We start from the raw sequence: 24,389 nt of genomic DNA, 5'->3' as shown, positions 1-24,389 counted from the left end.
GTTAGGATAGCTGACAAATTAACACTACCGTACACACAATTACAAGAAAGGCTCAAAAATACCATTTTCATATTCTAATTTTTGTGTACAGTGTTAAGTTTAATGGTCTATTTTACTTTTGTGCCTGAGTGGACTCATTTCTCATGAATTTTGAATTCCAACATTGCTATCCAAATAGAAATCTTCACAGATAAATATAAACCCTAGGCCCCTATGTTCTATGTTACATTCTTACTCAACTTAAAATATGATTAAATGAAGCACTAAAAGGAGGTTTCCTATTTGAAAACAAAGAAGTGTATTTATAATTTATGCTTTATGATTATACTTAATAAATTTTCGACAAGTCTACTACCAAGTAGACTTGTTAAAAATTGATGAAATAATCATACAGCATAAATTATAAGCTGCATAAATTATAATAAATAAAATGCAGTTTTTTATGTTTTTATATATAACAGGATGTTCTCTTTTAAATATATTTTACTTATAGATATTATTTTCCAGGACAACCTCATACCAAACTCTGCATGGAAAGACTATTCAGCCGCCAACACTAATTACGCCTTTGAAGCTTTTGAAGCTGAAGAAAAGCAGCCAGGTTCAATAGCACATACCAACGGTTCTTCTAGATCAACGATGCCTCTCACATCCAAACCTATGCCTCGAGACACCCGGGATGGTAGAGAAATGCGGGACGGCAGGGAAATGCGGGATGGGAGAGATATGCGCGATGGAAGAGATATGAGAGATGGAAGGGAAATGCGGGAAGGAAGGGAAATGCGGGAAGGAAGAGAAATGCGGGATGGAAGGGAAATGCGGGAAGGAAGGGAAATGCGGGATGGAAGGGAAATGCGGGATGGAAGAGATATGAGGGATGCCAGAGAAGGAAGAGAAGTCCGTGAAGCTCCACATGGCTATCACACACAGGATAGAGAACGAGGTAATTACGCAGACACACGATCACTCCAAAGGCCACGCTACGGACAAGGCCCACCAGATCGTAGTACTTATTCCCTGCCCCGCCATAACCAGCCTCCACCACCTCAACACAATGGGTTCTACACCCACAGACCACCACGCAATGACCAACTGCAGCCAGACTTCTACTTTATGCCTTCGCAAAGGAAATACTCTGGCGAAGTGGTCAGAGTTTATGTAGACTATAACACCCCCAGGAAGTAAAATGTGAGAGGCTCGTCTAATTTGTTAAATAAATTAGTTGAAATTTTAACTTTAAAAATTTTTCCTTCATTAGAGTGAACATTTGTGATATGTACTGACTACTGATTTCAGTTGAAGTACCTCTCTGGTTTATTAATTTTGTATGGGGTTTTACAAATGTTTTTTTTTTTATTGCAAAGAAGTTATTAGACCGTCAGGAATCGTATGGGAAATATATGGTGGACATAATTACTTCATTGTAGAAGAGTGCTCGTGTAAAAATTTTTTTAAAAGCTTCGCTTTTGTTTGTGAGCAAGGTATTCAAAAGTAGCCTATTTATAAAATTCCCCTCCATTATTATAGGCCTAATTAGTAATTTTTCTTACTTATGTTAAGACCACATGTAGTAGGCAAAAAAGTGAGGTCACAAAAATGTTTGAATTTAGTTTCATCAAATAGGCATATTATATCATGTACTGTGCCCCAGTCGTTGTGGACATGTTGACTGGCATTTTAATTTTGAAAATCTTAGAGCCTTACTATGCGCGGCCACTTGAGTGGCTTGCGACCGCGACTGCTCAGTCGTTTGGTATGGCCGCAGGTGTGGCTAGGGGTAGCGACAAGTGTGGCGAGGTCACGCATCTAACCGAGTTTTAAACAGACTTGCATGTAGTTTCTCACAGTGAATAAGTAAAGAAGCTGAACTATCTATTTTACTTTTACTTGAGCGCCGTTTTTCAGTTTTTATGTGATGATCACAGAGAGGATGACAAGAAATATTATGGGTGTTTCCGGGAGACGAGACGTTCTTTTGATTACCTTTTAGGAAGAATAGAAGGCGAATTATCTGTATCCCATAAGAAAATGAATAATTTTATTTCAGCTAAGGAGAGGCTAGCACTTACCTTATTTAAATATTATAATGGTTTTGATTTAATATAATCATAATTAATACAATTTTAGCAGCAAAACTCTGCATTGCCAAGGGCTACCTAAAATTCACAACAATGGTAGGCCTAATAATTGAGGAATACAGACAGTATCTTGAACTTAACTGACTCAAATGATAACATCTCAAATTAAAGCCTTTGTTTTGAGGGGTAGGCCTATTTTAAGACCAAGTAATGTAGAATAACTTAAATAAAAATGGAGTTACGTATCATTGATTGCAGATTAGTGTTAAAGTAATAATAATTATTGTTGATTCGTGATTCAGTGTCATGCTTCATGTACTTCTAATCTTAATAACCAATAGCTCAAAATAAAAGCTGGTATTTCATTGAAGGTTCTTAGACCAAAACATATAGGATAATGTAATCAGAAAGGGCGAAATACCGCTTTAATTGAAGTAAGACTTTGAAAAAATCAGATTTATTTTTTTGGTCGAGTAGTACAGTAGATAAATAAATGATGATGCTTGGAGGCAAATCTGTTTGTGAATACCTTTAATTTAACACCAAAATTATGAAAACCAGGTAGAAGAGCCGAACCAACTCGGAAAAGAAAACCAAAATTTATTAATAATATAGATATAGATAATTATAATAAAATGTTGAAACAAAAATCGGGACTGAGGCGAGGGCAGAGAGTAGGGGTCCGCTGTGGCCTGCGACTGTGGCTGCGCGTACTAATAAATAATAGCATATGAGAACATGGCCCGCTGGTGACGTGACAGTCCGTGTGGGGTTGCGAATAGTAGCGAGGGTGCGCGACTGTCGCGTGCCTTGCCACTGCAGTCGCATCGCTTAATAAGCTCCATATGATAAAATGGCCCGCTAAAAGTGACCTTTGAGTAGCCGCGGTCATAATAAGGCTCTTAGATATAAATATAAATAAAACATCACAGGTTTTAACTTTTGTTCCACTCAACACATTCCATGCAGAGCTGTAACATTTACGTACAACACATTTATTGTGCTGTTTTCAGGAAATGTTCTATTTGACCTGAAACAAACTCTTTTGAAACAAAACTAAATTTTGGCCTAGAAAGGCAAAGTCTAAGTGAAGACTATATGTGTCAAAATTAGTTATACAAAATCTTGGGGTAAGTTTCATGTGGATGATCATTTCTTTATATATTGTACGATAGCCAATTTATAACCTATTGAAGAAGTAGTCATGTAAAAAAAACAATTAAGTGATTTTGAAGGCCTAAAAATTCGAAGTATTACACAATTAATTATAGGTTTTTATAGTGCAGTTAAATACACAACCGACTGTACAAGATTCACTTTATACCTAAGATTTACTTATATGAGTGAAAATTTAAAAACGTACGTTTTCAGGAAAAGCACTTTGCAAATTTTTTCCCCCTTTTTTCAAAACTTTTATTATTTTTTTTATTTCATTAACATTTGAAGTTTCATAAAATGTCCATGGTAACGCAATATCTTTGGTAGTTTCTTTTTAAAAGAGCATCTTTAGTGGAAAAACACAAAATCCTGTCACGACCATAACGGACGTTTATATGAATATTAAAAATAGTTAATATTATTTTTATAGCTATGTTTTGCTATAAACTAATTTACTTTTATGACCATTATACAATAAAAAGGTCACTGAGCTTTTGGTATATTTGGTCTTTCTAGAAAAAAATAATAAAACTCAAAAAATTGAAAAAAAGCCAATAAAATCTTTTTAAGTTTGTATAACTCCGAAAAAACTTACCTGAGACCCGAAAAATCGTTATGTTTGTATAGAGGTGTGCATCTTTTGTGTATAAAACATTAAAATATGACGATATTTTAATTTTTTTAATTTTTATGATAGAAATCATAAACGTGATGGTCAGGGACAAGCGGTACGGTCGTGAATTGTCTAGAAAAATCTAAATCTTTCTAAACAATCCTTCAATTATCCTGTTAGTTATAATAAAAATATGTGTTTCAATTGAACTAAACTGTTCAATTTACAATTATATTAAAGTTATTGTCACGACCAAACACATTATAATCCATAAGGCTGGACTGGTCGTGAAAAAACCCACGATGGTCGTGAAACTTTGGTCGTGATATTACGTGTTATTTGGCTCTGTTCTGGCGGTAGCCCTGCACCTCATGTTCGAGGATACAAAGTGGACTTCTAGGTTAATCTTGCAATTGAAATATCTTATAAACAAAAATCAACACCATGTCTACTTCATCGAATGACTACGCACGGTCATGGACACACCAAAATTACAAAAAACACAATCTTTCCTTTATTAATCTTGTAATTCCTCCTTTCAACTCGAAACGACCGGCACTACAATCCTGACGTACACCCCGAACTAGTCTCTAAAACCAACTGACTCCATTGACGCCAGGCTTGCCACTGTCGTGCTCCAAAGTTGAAAATTTTTCCCAAATGGTCGTGACGCCAAATCGAGGGACAGACTTATTTTGTCATGGTAGTCAGTTTTTAATGACAATAAAATTATAATATGCTCCTTTTTTGTAAGTTTAATAACCATTGATGACATAAAAATATGGCTTTATATATTTTGGCATGAATAATTAGTCTAAAATCAGCGTGAAAGTTGGAAAATGTACCCTAGGGACACGTCATGGTCGTGAATTTTGAGACTTTAAAAATACGAAAAAAATACCTAGAACCTATTTAAAACTAAATAAATGTGTGTAACATGTTGCCCCCGTCCCAAAAAATATTAAAACACATAATAATAAACTACAAATCCAGTATCTAGGAAGTAAGAGGCCAGGGACATGAAAACGTACGTTTTTAAATTTTCACTCATATGTACATAGATAAGTATGATTGTGCCTGATATATTGTAGAGTTTAGTTTGTAAATAAACTATTTGAATTAATTAAGAAGTTTTTGGACAAATACTTCAAAGTGGAACTATATATTGACGATTTTCATTTGTACATTAACTAAATCATTTTTAAACATATCATAGTTGTACGCTTTTGAAGTATTTGTTTGAAATTGAGAAAATCAACATATTACCATTATTATCTGTTGAATCTAACAATGTAAATAAGCTGTAACATTTGCTCAGAACAATGATATTAAATACAGTTTTGTCATTATGTAAAATACAAAGAATGATAAATAAAAATGTATATTGTTTAGTAAAATGGCTGTATTTAATGAATCCTTTTCCTCAAAATGGGTAGAATTTGAAGGAAAAAGGTTAAAATTTTGATTAAATAAGAGGGCAGATATTTTTTATTTATTTATTTGATATGTAATTTATTTTATATGGGTGTTGCTATAAAACCTAGTTTTTATTTGGGTAAAACTGTAATCTTACTAATACAGTACGCAGCATGCAACAGTTACCTATAATTAATTGAATTTTTGTTCTTAAAATATTTTTAGAAAAAATCTTAATCTTGTACTATATCTAGTCAATCTGTTTCCATCTGTAAAATATAACTAGTCCATAACTAATCTAGTTATATGTATGGCTCAAATTCAAATCTTTCAATAAACTAAATATTTATAGAGAAGGTAAATAATAATTTTATAGAAAGTTAAAGTTTAACCCTTCCAGGGCTATGGACGGATATATCCGTCAATCTTTGTTTACTTTCAGGGCTAATGAAAACGGATATATCCGTCCCAAGAAATTTCTTTTCTAGGATAAAGACGGATATATCCGTCCAAAAAACAAATTGATATACAATGTTTATAGGGCAAAAAACATTACACTGCCTTATAAATGGGTTATTTTGTTTTTGTGGTTGGCAATAATAATTGCCGCGACTGTTTCGGCTATTTTGCACCATAGAGTGTGCTTAAGTAAATATTGCTGTCACTTCACACATGGTTGTTAGTAAGTGATGTTTACATTTTATGTTTTGTACTTTATTTTTATGTTATTGAGCCAAAGTTACTAATGCAAACGATCTGAAATTTGAAGATGTTATTGAGTTGCTTAATAAAAGTATGTCTGAGGGGGGTTTTATACTTGGCAGTGAAAATAATAGTATGGAATGTGATGGACATGATGAACCTGAAGAACAGTCTTTACGTAGTGGAATCCTTGGCGGGGAATGGGATTGAAGACATAGGAGCAGGAACTGAGTGGTTTAGATTTACTTCAGAATGATAGATACATTTTTTATGGGTAAAAAATAAAACGAGGGAAGGAATAGCCTAAGGTTGATGGATATATCCGTCTGCCGCCCACAAGAATACTCAAGATTATTGTCAGTGCTCATATTTTGTGATTATCACTGAGGGCGACAGACGGATATATCCGTCCACCTTATGTTTTTAGTGGGCCAAAGACGGATATATCCGTCAAATCAAATTTTTTTTCCTTCATAACTTTTGTACAAAAATTATTTCAGCCCTAAGGAAAATCTTTTTATGATCCATGAATTATTTCAAGTGAAATAAATACAAAACCCAACCACTTTTTTAGTTTTTGGCAAAAAGTTATTAAGCTCCAGCCCTTCATTTAATTTAGCCCTGGAAGGGTTAATTCAAACAAAATATACCCCCGCCGCAGCAAACCTGCCATCCAAGCGAATTTCCATTTGCCTCTGGGGACATCAACATGAAAAAGTAAATCGGTCCCGGGCCTAGGTCTTAACTATGAGACCTACGGTAATAGCTACTTCCCTATAGGGAAATTCGCTAAAAAGGATGATAACCCTTACCGGACGGGCGAAATCGTGACATAGAACGGGACAAAATTATGGGAAAAATAAAAATTAATTTTCCTTATTTGTGTTTTGTTATACAAGTATACATAAAATAACACAATGGAACAGGGCGGATATATCCGCTTCCCATCTGGAACATCAAAAACCATAAGCGGATATATCTGTCACCTGTCCGTGAAGGGTTAAGAAAAAGATCATACATATTTATAGTAAATGGAACTTTATTTCTAAATATACACAATTAAGATACATAAAATTAAGATCCATACATAGAAAAAAAGACTTAACGCCTGATTAATTTATTATATTAAACTCACAAAAGCTCTCAATAATACAATAAATAAAATATACATACTAGAAAAGAATAACAATACTAATATCGGTGAAATTTGTCACTATGCACATAGATTACAACTAAGATATAAGTTCCACGTTATCATAGCGAAACTGGTTCATATAAAGACATGTGATACTAAAATAATGTTAAACTGCACAACCAAATTTAAATTAAACTCCTCTAAAATTCTTCCGAACACCTTTTTTCCGTTTTTTCACAGTTACAAACGAATATCTCTAATCTTACAAATAAAAAGTTCATATAAAATGAGATGTTTCTTTACGACAATAACACAAGAGTTATGAGAAGAATGGAACGAAGGTGTATTTAGTCGTAATTGATGGACTAGAAGTCAGATCACAGAATTGTCACATCACCACATACTGTAGTCACTGTCCTCCTGGTAAAGAGTCACAAAGAACCCGATGTACGTCATGTAGACAATCACATTGCCTAGCAGTGTGAGATAGCAGGCATTCCATGATATCTGTACAGAATAGAGATTGTCAAAACTATCAATTTTAAATCTTGAAACTAAAACAAACTTCAAAAATTTTGTCTAGAATCTAAAATAAACAGAGTATCAGCAATCTGATACATAACTTACTTTCTCCCATTAGCTAGTCGACAACCTTTATAATGGGTAAGTGGTGGGAGTAACTATGATAATTTATAGTTATCAGTAATGGCAATGGGAGTTATACCATTTAGTTCAGAATTTTAAGGGCTATAGCTATAACATACTATAGGCTAATTTAATCAACACCATTTGGGCCATTTACGCAAAAACTCAATTTTTCTGCTAATTTATGTGTTTTTATGCAGAAATCAACGTTAAAAATCCAAATTTGAAAAAAGCCTGGAGATACTACGGAATAGTTCCTACATACCAAGTTTCATCAAAATTGGACCACAGGCGTGGTCTGTAGATCTGTACACATCCACATATTGTGTGAGTTTATAGATAAGATCTCAGTTTTGTTACAATTAAGTCATGGGAAAAAATCTACTTTAATTTCCAACAACGTTATGACAAAAACCTCAATTTCCTTTTCTGCTATTTTCAGGGTTGCCACCATAGTGTGACAAAAAAAATCATGCATAATTCATGGTTTTCATTGTTAAAAAAATTAATGGTTGATGCACTCCTATTATTTCAACGCAAACATAAGTTTTGCTGATTTCAGAAAGGTACGTTTAAGAGGAAAGTTTCTTTGTGTGTATTTTCATATATAAAATACTTCTATTTGTGTGATTAATACATATAATTTTAAAACGAAATTAAAAACACAACAGGCCGAGCTATTCCAAATGAAATATTGGAGAAGAATTATAATAACTCAATCTTTCTACACGAATAAAACAAAAATCCCGCTCACCAGGCCACGGAAATCCTGTTCTATCCCCCGCATGAAAAATCCTGTATTATTCCGGTTGATATTAAATAATATACTAAAACTAGATTGATTTATAAAATTTATTTCTTGAACCACATACAGTCCTTGAAAAGACTCCTCAGCTGACATCAGCATCTGACCTCGAATGATGTAAGCATTTGTTTCTGATTGTTCTCTTTGCGTTTGTTATGTTCATACAACCGTACTGTTATTAAATGTTATTGATTTTTATGGCAAATTTAATGGTATTGGTTGAATCATCTTATATTTCTTTTCCTCCTAGATTGGCTCTTCTACCAGACCGATTTTCACGATTGAAGTCTCAAATTGAAGGTATGCATGCACAGATATCACATCAAGCATCGGCACATACTCGCCACTCGGTATACAGTTGGCTCTCGATAATCCGACAGTTACGGGACCGGGGGGGTGTCGGATTACCAAAAACGTCGGATTACCAAAGGTTAGCTTTATTTCACTGAATTTAACTGCATACGTTAAGAAAAACCAGTTTTTAATACATATCACGGACTATTTAACTGTTATAGGTATAAACTAATCAACTTAGGCATTACATATTACAAAAAAGAAAAGATTTATTGCATATAAAAATACAAAAATCAGTACAGTATAAATCAAAACTAAAATACAATGTAGGCTAGTGCTCCGTTTTTTCTAAATACATTACAACATTGTAATTACTGTACTGTAACTACGGTGTAGGCCTACACATTTACGGGTTGAAAAAATCTGTAATAGTCTTTTGTTTCTTTTTACGCAAACAGTCTGTCATTGCATTTTCTTGAATGTGTCTCAACATTAACACGTTGTTCAAGTCAAGTCCACGCTCTTCACACCAGCGAATCAAAGTGTTTGCAGCCAACATAGCTTCGTCACAGCTGATCGTGTATTTTGCCTCCACGGCCTCCTCAATTGTGTCGTCTTGTTCATTAGATATGACTTCCTGTACTATATCTTCATCTGTTAGGTCAGCACACAGGTTGTCGTCTAATACCCATCTTCTTAGGTCTTCTGAAGATTCTTGCAAAACGTTAATATCATCGCAAAGTGTTAGTGTGTCCTCCACAACTCCGTTGTCATCTTGACCATTGTCATTTCCATCGTCGTTATTTTGGAGGAGTGGGTTTTCTGGCCAAGGTTTGACTTGTTGCCATGCAAATGCTGCATTTAAAATGGCATCCTTGATGTTAAATTTTTTCAAAAGTGATGTGATGTCTGCGTCAGGTTGACAGACGATATCCATAAGTAGGCGCTTCTTATAATGTGCCTTCATTGTCTTGATAACATTTTGATCCATTGGTTGAATCAGAGCAGTTGTATTTTTTGGCAAATACATGGCCTCTATGTAACCACCAGTTGTCTTCACTTTTAATCCCTCCATGTCCGGATGTCCGGGAGCATTATCTAACAGTAAAAGAGCCTTTATAGGCAGACTTTTACTCTTTAAGTGTTGTTTTACCTCTGGGACAAAATGGTTGAAAAACCAGTCATTGAAAACGTCTTGAGTTACCCAAGCTCGGCTTTGATTCATGTAAACAACTGGAAGGGAATCCATATTGATGTTCTTAAATGCCCGGGGGTTCTTACTTTTACCGACAGCTAGCAGATTTAACATATGACTCCCAGCGCCATTCGAACACACCATTAATGTAATTCTTTCTTTTTGAAGTTTTCTTCCAGAAACCTTTTTTTCATCCCCTGTTACAAAAGTTTTTGTTGGAAGTTGCCGCCAATTTAGGCCGGTTTCGTCGGCATTGTAAACTTGTTCAGGCGTAAGGCCTAGTTCAGTGATTTTAGCTTGAAGGGTCTCAATAAAGTTAGAAATTTCTGTCACATCGGCAGATAGTTTCTCTCCACTCATCTGTAAGAAACGAATACCGTGTCGCTTTTTGAAATTTTCAAACCAGCCATCGCTGGCACGAAAATCATCTTTTTTGATGATTTCACGATAAAAAAACCGTGCTTTCTCTTTTAAAATATCCCCAGAAATCGGGGCATGTCTGTTTCTTTGCTGTTTAAACCACGCATAAAGAGCTTCCTCAACTTGGGGATATTCACTCATTTTAAGTGTTTTTCTCTTAGAATCGTCTTCAAAACATTTTATAAAATGTTCTATTTTTTCCCTATTTTTCACAATGTCATAAACGGTAGGTCGCCCGATGTCATAAACCTTAGAAATAGCCGTGGGAGTTTCACCACGGTCATACCTCTTAATGATTTCCCATTTTTCGGGAAGAGTTAATGTTTTATGCTTACGCTTATTGGTTCCACTTGTGCTCGCCATCACACAACACTTAACAAAACTCTAACACTAAAAACACTGAAGGTAAACTGTCACTTGATCACCAAAAGTACAGTACGTATGCACGAGTCACTTCGCTACTGAACACTGGAACCAGCTACCGGAAACACGTGAGACGCCTAGACCGATGTCAGTCTACTGTAGTTTGCCGCAGCGTCGGACTACCGAGCGTGTCAGACTGTTAAGTGTCGGATTATCGAGAGCCAACTGTATATCTACATATATATCGGCATATATCAACTACATTAATTGACAAAAAAACATCAATTTGATTTATTCAAATTCTTACTTCAATTAGAGATGTACTTAACCAGTTATAATTATATAATCCTATATATTTTGGTCTAAGAACCTTCAGTGAAATACCGGCTTTCATTTAAACTATGGCGAGTTTCAATCAAACGCAAGGTGAACAACAAACATAAAAATTATTTTTCATAAGGTTTTTCTATGATTAAAAATCAATAGCTCCAGTATTGTTTATGTTTTTTTTATATGTTTTAGACTCAAATTAATCAGTATATTATAGGCATTAATTTGAGCTATTGATCGTTTGAATCAGTTAAGTTCAAGGTACTGTAATATCAAAAATCATATTTCTTGGATATGATATTTATTTTAACGCTGCAGAGCAGCATGGGTCCTCTAGTTATTCATGATTTTCAAAAATTCATGGTCCAATAGAAATTCATGCATAGGCCTAATCCATTCCTTTTTCATGGTCACAAGAAATCATACATAATTCAAAGCTTTTCAAGGTTTGTCTTGGTGGTAACCCTGATTTTACTAGCCTTTAAGTTAAAAATTCTTCAACCATATTATAAAAGCATAGTTTTGTCTCACAATGCCATACTCACAGTAGGCGTGGGTTCAGGCGACCGTGCCAAAACCATTGGTAGTGCAAAAGATGAGACAACAAACCCCATGGTGATGAAGATCGCCAACTCAATTGAGCTGTTGGATGAGCCAGTGTGTTCGGTGTACCGTCTCGCCAGGATTGTAGGCAGGGGTGCCAACACGTAGAACAAGACGACAAAAAATGGCCACCACACTCTACAACCGATCAAATTAGAAATCTTTTAAGTTTGGCTCAAGGGTAAAAGAAACAACAGTGGGATTCCCTCTAGTGTATTTTATTATTTAAATTATTAAAATATATCAATTTAAATTATTAAAATATATCAATTTAAATTATTAAAATATATCAATTTAAATTATTAAAATATATCAATTTAAATTATTAAAATATATCAATTTAAATTATTAAAATATACTAGTGGTCGTCCTGTGGTCGAAACTTGACCAAAAATAATTAATGTACAGACTACTCTATTTTCTCCCCACACTGTAAATAAAACATGTGATTGGGATTTCTTCCATTTGTTTTGATTTTCTGTTTACATTTTGTTGTTATTTCGTCACCATCATGGCAACCTAGTTGGTCCATGTTAATTTTTTGAAGTTTTCAAATTAGTTTTTTGTGCTTATTTTTTAGCCTATTTTGATTTATAAAGGGATTCTGCACATCTACAGGCAAATATCTTTCTAACAGTATGCGTAGATTTTCCCTGAGATGCACACGAGCTGAGAAAAAAGGTTTTAAAGAAACATGCTTGCCTATTAACACGTTCAGTGCGGAATACCTTCAAACAGGCGCTCGATAATGGCGGCGAGGCCCGGGCGAAGCCCCGCAGCGCAACTGAATCGGTGAACGCAATTGGCATTCAAATATTTCAGTCTGACGAATAAAAAAAGAGCAGCGGTGATTGTGCAGTGTTAGCCCGAGAGTGGACGTAGTTCACTGAAACACCCAAAGGTAGCAGCACTGCCTGGATTCGTAGCCAGTGTCTTTGTAAAGTGGCTCGAAAAGAGAAAATTGCCGGAACCGGGACAAAAGTATTGCTAGACGGGATTTTAAGGGAAATTTTAGTACCAACCTACACCAGACTAAAGCTACATAATCTAAGCTACAGGCTGGCAACGATTATAACGTTCCCCGGCAAAGGCTGAGCTCACACTAAACTAATGTGGAGAGAGTGGCATGACGTCAGCTTTAGCTGATGTCCGCCACCAGTGCTAGTGTCGGACATCATCTATTGATGATGCCCGCACTCAACGTGTTAATATATAGATAGACCAATTTAAATTATTAAAATATATCAATTTAAATTATTAAAATATATCAATTTAAATTATTAAAATATATCAATTTAAATTATTAAAATATATCAATTTAAATTATTAAAATATATCAATTTAAATTATTAAAATATTATAGCCCTAGCAGTGGCCAATGTTAGAAGTGGGGAATGGCCAACCCATTTTGGCGATTTTGCAGACCATTTTTTGAAAATTCGTAAAAATTCAACCGTACAAGTAAACCTAGCCAACCTCATATTCATTTTGTTCGGAAAGAACAGGAGAATCTAGAAATAGTAATATCATAATGATTTAGACAGTGTATTTTATCGGTAAAGCGAAAAAAATAAAAAAAATTGAATTTTTTTTTAAATTTCAAAAGCGGCCTCTGCATTTTTTTTCTACGGATTTTTTTATGGGAAATTTATTATATACATTTTGTAGACAATCTAATTCCCTACATAGAAATATATAACATGTTAGGAAAATATTTTTTTTTATAAGTTTTTGGGGCAAAATATAATGACAAACGGAGAACCGAAAAAATTGAAAACCGTACAGTGTTAGTTTATGTTGTAAAAAGTTCTATAATATATGTGTATACTAATAATGATATATACATGTTTGTAAAGCTAATGAAGTAAGGAATCAAAAAAAGTCATAAAGTTTATGGTAAAAATAATTTTTTACCTATAAACATACGTATATAAAATAATGTTTTTATATTTTAGCGATTTCTCGAGAAAAAAATTCACAGTACTTGGTATACAACTTTTGTACCAAATTTGTTTACTTCAAACCAACATAATAATCTTGTAGTGTATTCAATTACCTACATAAAAATGTATAACATGTTAGAAATATTTTTTTTTTGTAGGTACGTAATAGGGACATAATAATACAATAACCGCAAAACCGCAAATAAGTGTAAACTATAGCCTACAGTGTTTGCTTGTGTTGTGAAACATTATGTAGGCTGATGATATGTAGCCTACATATTTGTAAAGCTAATGAAGTAAGGAATCCAAAAAAGTCATAAGTATGATGGTAAAAAGTTATTTTCACCTATGATTATGTATCAATTTGAGAACGTTTTGAATTTTTTGCGCATTTCGAGAAAATGGAGTGTACAGTATTTAGTAGCCTATATAATTTTTTTACCAAATTTTTTACACCCAAACCAATATAAACATGTTGTAGTGTATTCATTTACCTTTATAAAAATGTATAACACCTTGGGTAAATCATTATATAGCATATATAGCACCTCTGAATGTCAGAATCGTCATTTTTGAAAATGATGCTAACAAAATACAGTAGGTAGTAGGCCTATTTAGTATAGGCTATAACTTTTTTACAAAATTCTTTTTATATGCATAAGAATATGCCCCCAAACCATTATAAACATGTTGTAGTGTATTCATTTACCTTTATAAAAATGTATAACACCTTGGGTACATCATTATGTAGGTACAACAATCTCTGAATGTCAGAATCGTCATTTTAGGACATGATGCTAACAAAATACAACCTTTTATGAACACTATTTCACACAATTCAGTAATATTTATGCATGAAGATTACTGTTATACACACACACAACACTTCACTAACACTAACACTACGAACTAATAACATATTTAGTAATAAATCTCGGATAACACTATTACCGGCAACAACACAAACAAACAATGGCAATACAAGACAGCTGACAGACTGTAGCAGTAATGACTCACTTTCGTCGTCTACATGGAGCATACAGAAATAACCCTGAGTGCAGGGCTGCCACTCTCTGAATCTAAATTTCTTCCTCTTCAAAATGATATACTATATGACTAGTAATAATAACTTTCACTGTATATAATTCGTATTTTCCATACTGTCACCAGACGACTGTTGGCCATTTGTTAGAAATTTCGAAAACAGCTGTTTTCATAAAATTGTACCGATTGTGCAATCAATATTTAGTTATAAATATCACTACCACAATGAAGATAAAATCAATGGCTATCCAGTGGTACCACCCGCAACATCCCAAGACGAAAATTACCCGAGCAGGGTAATGCCAAACAAGACGTGTTTTGCCAGTTCCCAAGTGTCGGCTGCAAAAGTCGTACCGCGCCAAAATTTCATTTGATTTCTAATCGTCGTGACATTGTTATATACCTGCTACAGGGTTTGTTTATGTAATCAAATGAAAGTTCAGAATGTGATCTTTCGAATGGTATATATATTATTCTCATCTGAGTTGATTGTAAGTGTTTTTTTACCGTTAAAAAAATTTCGGCCCATACCGTCACCAGACGACATTGGCCATTCTAAGCATCAACGTCATACCGTCACCAGACGACGGTTGGCCACTGCTAGGGTTTTAAAACTACAAGTACCGGTGCCAAAAGCAAATATTTTAATGGCTGAAGTGATAATGCCTTAAATGATAATGATTTTCAACTTTTAAGGCACAGTTTAACTTAAAATGTATTTATAAATCAAGTAGAAACATTTGGGCACACCTTAAATTTTAAAATATCCCATTACGCAACAATATTATTCCCCAGATAAATTAAAAAATACATTTTCATGATGGTTGGCCACTGGATCGTTAAAATTAGCACTAAATAAGGTTTTATGTTACCTGGCTTCTGTCTCCAATCCACGGTAGTTTTAAGAAACATGAAATCATAAAAAACAGTAGTTTTTTAAAAACTACCGTGGATCAGAGACAGAAGCCAAGTAACATAAACCTTATTAGTGTAAAAAATACATACCTTACGTACCATACTTGAGACAAACAATTGGCCTAGTTGTAATAAAATTTTAACAAATTGGAAGTTCTGCACAAGCCATCCAGTAAATTGTGTTATTAATTGTATACATCTAAATATATAAAAGGCAAAGCCCTCACTGACTGACTGACTCACTCACTCACTCATCACTAATTCTCCCACTTCCTATTTACCTAGGAGGCTGAAATTCGGTACATCGATTCTTTGGACATTAAATAGGAAAACTAAGTAGTTTTTATTCTGATCAGGCTTTCGGGCTCCGCCCCAGTGGCTCTGGAATTTCCCATGTTAACCTTATGATTTTTCATATTTAAAAGGAATTTCTTAACAGCTGTTTCAATTAAACAAGTTGGTTCTGTTCTGTGATGTTCAATAGCATTAAAGTTACAAGGATTACCAACAGGGTGCAGCACTATTATTTTTTTTATTTTTTTATTTATGACTACAGCCAATTTGCAAACAAAAGGTGAGTGAGCGTAGCGAACGAACTTCAACCTGGAAGCGAGATAGCGTAGCGAACGAGCTAACCTGAAGGCAAGTGAGCGGAGGGAACGAGCTCCAACCTAAAGGTGAGTGAGCGTAGCAAACGAACTTCAACCAGGACGTGATTGAGCCATGCGAACGAGCTCACTTGTGAAGTTAAACGGGGCAAAGCCCGCGGGTACAGCTAGTTAATCTATAAATAAATACGTTGTGGGCTACTTAGACAGCTAAGGTGGCCTTACACCATAGTTCCACCAATCCAAACCAAGTGTGACTGGACCCAGTTAGAGTTACCAAGCAAGCTGTCCAGATTAGCCAGAAATTCAGTAAGATTGCATAACAAATAAAACCAAAAATTTGTATGACTAGCAATCACGACAACGTTATACACTGAAATTCAATTCCATTATAGGCCTACAGGGTGTCCACAGAAATTTTGTCATCAATTTCCCTGACTTTCCATGACAATTAACCATTGATTTCCATGACTCACGAACTTAACTCAAAAATTATAATATACCGTACACACACGAATAATACTGCCTAGACAAGTTATTTCACAGAAAATATTGAAATATGTATTAACAGATAACAATGGAGTACAATAGGTACAACAATGGACTAATACAAACTCAAAACCCATAAACTAAGACAACTGTATAAATTGAAATTGTCGTACATTTGTGAAAAATTCGGAAAAATGCTACAATTGTCACGGTTACGGCCGACTAGAGCATTGAAAGGTCCCCTGAAATCCATCCATCATTGGGGATTTCCATGACTTTCCATGACTTTTTGCCTATTTCCATGACTTTCAATGACCATAATTTTTTTTCCATGACTTTCCATGACTATCCCTGACTTTCCAGAATGTGGACACCCTGGGTCTACCAGATTCAAAAGAACCTGCGCAGAACCACGGCTGTCTCGTGCACGTAGGGGTGATGGCGGGGAGGGCCTGGTGGAGCGGTGGTGGGGAGACTCCTAGCTGATAACGGCGAGGGGTCTTTCCCAACCACTCTGACTCTCCTACCTGCCCAACTCAAACAGGTGCGCGGTTCTTTTCTAAGTGGTAGGCCTATAGTTTATTGATGGTATAAACCAGATTACCATAATATAATAGGATTATATTATCATCTTAGTTGATGAAATATAATAACTCAATTTCATCAACTGTGTTCTTCTTAAAACATTAAGACTTTAAAAGAGAACTGATGGAACAACATTGATGAATACATAAGACTAGGACATAGACTAGGATAATTGAAAATTTTTCCAGTTCCATACAAAATTTAGATACATTTTTCTCCCATCATCAATATTCACGTACAATTGATTGATTAGCTAGACACCCTGATTAATATTTCGAAAGTTTTGTTATTAATTTTAAAACACAGAAAGTAAATAAAAGTTACATCTAATAACACTCAAAACATGTATTTACGCTTATACTATTAACTCACAAGAAGGTAGGTAAGTATGCATACAATATGGTAAGTAGTGATCGATTTCGATTTTTTTGAACATTTCATGGTTTTTACATGTAGGCTACTAACATTTTCAAAGAGCTTCATATTAGCTTAACGTTGGACCCCAAGGAATAACACTAAAGGTTCCATTTAATTTAAGGTTAAACCCAAATAAGATGCATTTGATATAGGAAAATTAGGTTTTTTGTTATTTACACAAAAACTAAAAGAGATACAAAGTAAGTGTAAATTACAAAGTTGTTAGGCATTAAAAAACCTATATAATGATGTGTCACTTGACATATGTTGTTGCTATTTGAAAATTTTAAACAATAGACATTAACAAATTTTAAAAAATAAATTTTTTTTACTTTTATTATTTCAAAAAACCGTTAGCCTTCTTGTTGCATATCACAATAAAGCTAATTTTATAACGAGTAAGAAAATTCGACCGGAGAAGGGCTAAGTGCATTGGTATAGGAAACACAGAGCGTTAAAAACATATTGATTTTTTTCAAAATAAACTGCCGCCAATATGAAACGGCAAAAGATAATTCATTTCTGTTTTTGCCAAAATATTTTTCTATTAAATAGTACCTTTAAAATGATGTATAACATGGCATATGTTAACATTTGAAAATTCCGAGATTCAAACTAGTGACCCTCAGTTTTTGGCATACCCTGTATCGGAAAATATTTTGATATGAAAATATTTTTACGTTATTCCTTGGGGTTGATTTAGCGGGTAATAATTTTATTTCATCCTTGTGATTAAGCCGTTCTTCCGTAATCAATTTGAGATACCTTCCATGGGACACCCTGTAATATATAGGCCTATCTATATATAAATATAACATTTTTAACAAATAGTGTTTTTGGCCCCTGGGGACATCAAAATGAAAAAGTAAATCCTAGGTCTTACCGCGCCACCTACGGTGATTCCGGTATTTTAAGCTGGCCCAAAAACATATAAAAACTGTCATAGCTTCTTATTTATTTGCATAATTAATGAAACAATTTTGAAAATATAATATAACATCTAAAAACTCTATTTTTACTGGTATGGGATTTTCAGTAAACTGAAAGGTTGAAATTGCCGCCTATTGTGGCCACCCCAAGCGACTTTATCGTCGCAGCAAAGTTGCGTGAAAAAAAGTCGCCAAGTGTGGCCCTAGCCTAACAAAAGATGCCACTTCGTGTGGTTACATTTGTGGGGTACTTAAATCACTGCTGCTCATTTTTTTAATGTAACATCTTTAGACTCGCAAATTAAATGGAAACTGACTTTGGCAGGAGAGACCAGCATACATTTGAGATGCACGTAACACAGTAGACCTTAATATGCCCCGATGTCGCCTAAGCAGATCAGATCCTTGAAATGCTACCCTCAGTCAGGAATTAAGATTTTCAACTCACTTCCTAAAACTGTAAGAGATTTTGAGCCAAAAAGACCCTTTTAAGGCACTAGTGAATAGGTCGTTGTACTCGTTGGCCTAGCTTGAAGAGCCACTTTTTCCACCCTGATGGCACACAACTACCCTAAACCATCCAAACCACCATGCCAAATGAATTCTTGTAGTGATGTACATGTTACATTTTGACGTAATCTGTCCGATAATGTCGGTCAATGATAAAGACATCAAGTATTCAAGTAAGTAACTATTCAATATAAATTAAATACCGTAATTAATTGGTCAAATGGATCATCTCTGTACGCCTTATGACAAATAAAAGCCTTGAATCTTCTAAGTCAGCCAGGCCTCAGATTCAGGTTGCTGGTCTTCAAATTACCACACAGGCACATATCATAACTGAATTGATATCTATATAATTAATACGCTACATGAAACTTTGTCGGTTGAACTCCTCCGCCATTTCTTAACCGATTTTATCCATTGACGTCTCATTGGAAAGAGCGTGTCGTGTAGATTTGCAAACTGACCTTACATTTTTGATAAAGTCCCTTGGGCTCTGCCCCAGTGGCTGTTAAAGTTCCCATGTTATCCTTATGAAGAACATGATTGTTTACATTTTGATCAGCTGTATGTTATAATTGCTGTTATTTTCAAAGTCTTTTTAACTCATCGGAAATTATGATGACTTTTATTTGTTTTTAAATAACTACTTTACTTCTTTGCAATTGCTCGATTTCGAGCAACGTGTTTACTAGTATTTAATTAATATATGGGATCTTGCTATGCTAAGTTTGAGCAATACTTACGTTGGATCTGGTAACGCGCAGGCTAGGATGACCAAGGTCATACCTATAGACCCCGTAAAGGCCAGAGTAACCAATCTGTAAAATGAATAAAAGTTGTTAACCTACAAACTTTGGTGTTAATATACAAGGAATCCAACGATAAAAAGTTAAATTTGCCATAAACTGTTATATACTATGTACAGTACATCAGGACTACAACACATAGAAGGGCTAACCCACTAACACACAAAAAGTGATTCCAGCCTTCCTCCCTTTGCGGCCAGGTGTGACGTAGCCGCGGACTCTGTCCCGTGCAGCAGTTCAGTTGTAACAACTACGCACAGGAAGGCGGAAAACTCAATGATCAAAGGCCGAATTGTGAATTTAACACTTGATTTATTATGTTCAGTGAACACAATTATTTGCACTTAGTTACTATCAATTGAAAATATAGACTATTAAAGGTGATTTGGAAAGCGGACATGCCCACCCCCACGGACACCCGCGGAGGAGGACCTATTTAAACCAGAACTATACCTATTTCTACTGAAGAAATTTGGAGAACACATTGTATCCAACAACAAAATACAGAACCGAAACAAAGAGTTAAACAATAGGTTAGGAGGCAATCCAACCCACTGTATATACAGTACATTAAATTGAAAAAAGGCACAAACTGCAACTCACTGAATAGAGCAACTGATAAGAAGAAAACTACCTGATAAGATAAAACTGGCACCTTGACAGGCAATGAACTGATGTTTGGATATATGTTAACAATCCATCCATTTAAAATATGGTACTATTGTAACTAGTTGTGGTGGTGGAAGTAAACTTTTCTTAACAAGCGGGATTATTAACTCAGAGTGACCAAACAGAGTGATCCAACTCAATGAATGGGACATTTTGTCTTTTGATTGCCCATTAGAAAATAAATAATTCTTGATCAATTAGGTTGATGGATCTAATCTACAATTATAGGAGGGAATGGAAAGGTTCTTTCCTTAATGTAGGCCTAGGCCTTTATTGATATGAAACAATATTGCGTCATGATAAAACAACAAATAGGTTAAATTACCTGCAGTAAGTTTTTGGCTGAATTTAATCACATCCTCCCTTGAAAATAAAATTTTCAACTTAAGGAGTTTAAACAACTTGTACTAAGTGTCACTGGCATTACTAAAGGAATTTGAATAGTAACCTACAAGGTTTTTTCAAACAAAAGTTGTCTATTTTACAGTTAAATTTTGATATTCATAAATTTAAACTTACTGCAAAACAACTTTTGGGCATCTCATCAGGGAGAAATGTTTTCTGAAAATGATTTCAATGAAAAATATTGTAAAAAGACGTTAGAAAAGAGAGAGCTCAGAGTAATAATTTAAACAAAAATTCAGATTATTTACCAAACTATTCTATTGTATTCTATTGTATTGCTTCACCATGGAAATGTGGAAGTAAACATTACAACAAGATTATGATATAATGTTAAAAAAATCATTTATTTTATAAAGTGACTCCGATGTTAAACCTATTCAAGGCTTTAAGTTTGTCTTTGTTTGTGTCTCACTGTTTGGTTATATAGCTAGTGGACGAGTTATTGTTTATGATTAGATAGTTTTATTTGGTTAAACGAGGCTTTAAATTTCTGAAATAACAAGAAACAAATTGTAAACAAAACACAAAATCTACAGAAAACTGTACAGAACTAACAATAAAATTGGCTTCAGCTATTCCATAAGGAAGGGAAATCTACTAAGGGACTATGTTTTTTTTATCTATGCTGAAACCATGAAATAAGATGCAAGTCACCGTTACCATTGTGATTGATACATGAGGGGACCAGAGTTAAGCCTATCTAGATAAGATGAGTTGACTAAATGTGTAGTAACTTATACAATGAGACAAATGAAGTACAGTCAATTGGAGGAGCCAAAAGCTTTAAGTTTCTTTTTTCTTTTAACTCGTTCACTGCACATGACGAGTAATCTCTACAACACTAGCGCTTTCCAGTGGCGCGCGACGAGTGTACTTGTCAAAACACCATTTAGGCTACTTTGCTATTGTTCCAATGCGAGGTGAGCCACTGCCGTCAGACGTTGTTTTGCTTACTGCTTATTGTGCTAAGTGTATACTCACAGCCACCTCTAATACAAGGCCGCGGCGAGTGAAAAGCGGCAACGTCGCATCAGTGTCTTGGCGTTCGGTCGTTTTACCATTACAGTGAATGGAGGAGTCGCGTACCGACGTACATAATCGCGTTTCTACTACCTTTAATCATTAGTAATGACATTAAACTTCTTACTACAGCATACCAGATAGATGTGATGTGCCTGGATGCAAGAATAATCACGATAGCTCAATTAAAAATGAATAATACATACAGTGTTCTAAGATTCAACGTGATCCGCCGCGTAAGCAACAATTGCTTCCTGCTATTCTTCGATCAAATTAGACATCTTAAAAATATTCTCGTTTTTGTTTGAAACATTTTTCACGAATATGAGCTTAGATTAAATTTGTAAAAAAATGTAAGAATAAGACAATTATTCGTGTAAATATAGACGCGAGAAGCAAATTTTAGGTAGTAATACCGTACTATTTCCTTATTTATTTGTCTATCTTATTGATAAATGTTGTTGTTAAGTGATTAAAATAACTTAAATAAATACCACTTCAAAGAAATAAGCTGGTGTTTCTGTTAAGTAGGCCTACTAGTAAAAAAATATGTACTACCATAGACTAACCGTTTTATCTATGGTACTACACTATCTAACAATAAAAACATCATAGTCTCCAAATCCAGTCTGAATGTTGATGTGATAAAAAAAAAATTCTATTAATATTGTGGAAAGCCATATGGAGGCCTAGCTTCTGAAATCGTTTACAAAATGGCAAACGTTTTTCTTAGTAATTATTCAAAGAAAATAAATTATTTAGTCAGTATGCCTTCAAAATGAAAACTTCAAATTTTGTTGTCGCTAACTTATGGTTTCCTCAGGTAGACTAAAAGATAATATTCCTATTAAAAATTTAAAATTAATTTTATTTGAACAAATTGTTAGATGGTAGTCTCTACAAATCCCAAAGTCTCTACAATTATTGAAGTGGCAATAAATTAGTCCTACTGTATAACCATTTGTGGTATAAGTTAGTAGCTTTATCTTGTAAAATTTAAGCACAGTCTGTCTAGTATTTTTTACTATATTGAATAACACACATATATACAGACACCATGAGAATGTTATATAATAGTGTAGATTATCAAATTAACAAAGGAAATATGTAAAGTCCATATATTTCCACATTCATCGTACTTACAATACGATAAATGCAACCAAAAACATTATGTTAGTATATTTTTAGTTTTAGACATATTGTGGTATGTTGCAATTTTTCACTAAATAAACAACCTAGATTCCAATTTTGTCTATTTTACCATACCTTAAAATCTACTAAAATATGTTATTACGTATTTAAATATATAAAGTATTTAAATACTTTCATTCATTGATACAGAGCAGCAATACTCTCATTGATGTTCATAGCCTCTAGCGCGTGTGAAGACGGACGCAGAGGGGGTGTGATTGCGGCGTTGCCAGTTCGAACGTCGCGGCCTTGTATTAGAGGTGGCTGTGATATACTTCAATCTGATATAATTCGTATTCTGATCCGATTATTTTATTGCTGGTATGGACGGTTATATATTTATTATAGAATAAGAAGAAGAAGAATAAGAATAAGAATCCTTTATTGTCATTAGACACGGTTGTGCAATAGACATTGTCAAAGAAAACAAACTAGAAAATGTAACAGAGTCATGAACATTATCACAGTTGACCTTATGTAACATACATGTAAAACTTAGCCTATATCACAGAAGAGATCACAGTTGTCAATTGAGAATAAATATCATAAAATAAAAATTGTTGAATAACAATGCATGTTACTTAAAATCTATAAAATCAGTAGCACTCAAATGCAAAAACTCATTAACAGAATAAAGTGGGTGCTTTAGAAGACCATTTGTTACAACAGTTTTAAAATTAGCAAAGGATTCGATATTCTTGACATGATGAGGTAGTATATTGTACAGTTTAAGCCCTATAACTTTAGAGCTTTTGGCTGCTTTGGTCAATCTACAAAAGGGAATGTCAATTTCATGCTTGAGCCTTGTGTTGTGGCTATGTACATTTAGCCGTTTCAACAAGAATACAGATTGTTTTTTTACTTCTAATAGAACATACAAAACATATAAACTAAAGACAGTTAACACTTTTTCATGGAAAAAATAGGCCTACAGTGCTCTGAGTAGTCAGCTGAAGCTAGTATTCTGACAGCTTTTTTCTGAACCAGTAAGACATCATGTACTCCAGCTGCATTTCCCCATAAACATATGCCATACAGTAAATTACTTTGAAAGAAACTATTGTAAGCAAGCTTGAGATATGACTTCGGGACGTTTTTATC

At 34.3% G+C, this 24,389-nt stretch overlaps 2 protein-coding genes across 5 annotated transcripts in view; one reads left to right on the top strand and one right to left on the bottom strand.

The window, feature by feature from the left end:
* The window catches only part of LOC128996389 (uncharacterized), a 154,523-nt gene extending 149,297 nt beyond the window's left edge, over nucleotides 1–5,226 (top strand). The window contains exon 19 of one of the 2 annotated variants that reach the window (XM_054421691.1): nucleotides 508–5,226. In XM_054421691.1, coding sequence (XP_054277666.1) covers nucleotides 508–1,185 — 678 coding nt within the window. In that variant the 3' untranslated portion in view covers nucleotides 1,186–5,226. The remainder of the gene's footprint in view (nucleotides 1–507) is intronic. The other variant, XM_054421692.1, reaches the window with a different exon arrangement.
* A 1,768-nt stretch (nucleotides 5,227–6,994) lies between these two features.
* Nucleotides 6,995–24,389, bottom strand: part of LOC128996973 (leptin receptor gene-related protein) — a 34,846-nt gene continuing 17,451 nt past the window's right edge. Inside the window, exons 1-4 of one of the 3 annotated variants that reach the window (XM_054422542.1) lie at nucleotides 21,192–21,232; nucleotides 19,941–20,015; nucleotides 11,700–11,895; nucleotides 6,995–7,609 (exon numbers count right to left, since the gene is read on the bottom strand). In XM_054422542.1, the coding sequence (XP_054278517.1) occupies nucleotides 7,496–7,609; nucleotides 11,700–11,895; nucleotides 19,941–20,015; nucleotides 21,192–21,217 (411 nt within the window). In that variant the 5' untranslated portion in view covers nucleotides 21,218–21,232 and the 3' untranslated portion in view covers nucleotides 6,995–7,495. Of the gene's footprint in view, nucleotides 7,610–11,699; nucleotides 11,896–19,940; nucleotides 20,016–20,456; nucleotides 20,560–21,191; nucleotides 21,233–24,389 lie in introns of those variants that run through there. The other 2 variants (XM_054422541.1, XM_054422540.1) reach the window with 2 other exon arrangements.

Source organism: Macrosteles quadrilineatus, unplaced genomic scaffold (genome assembly GCF_028750875.1).
Source record: "Macrosteles quadrilineatus isolate MER2022 unplaced genomic scaffold, UCM_ALF_1.0 Scaffold_6__1_contigs__length_79288215, whole genome shotgun sequence".
NCBI classification, from domain to species: domain Eukaryota; kingdom Metazoa; phylum Arthropoda; class Insecta; order Hemiptera; family Cicadellidae; genus Macrosteles; species Macrosteles quadrilineatus.
This window is presented reverse-complemented; position numbering and strand designations above follow the sequence as displayed.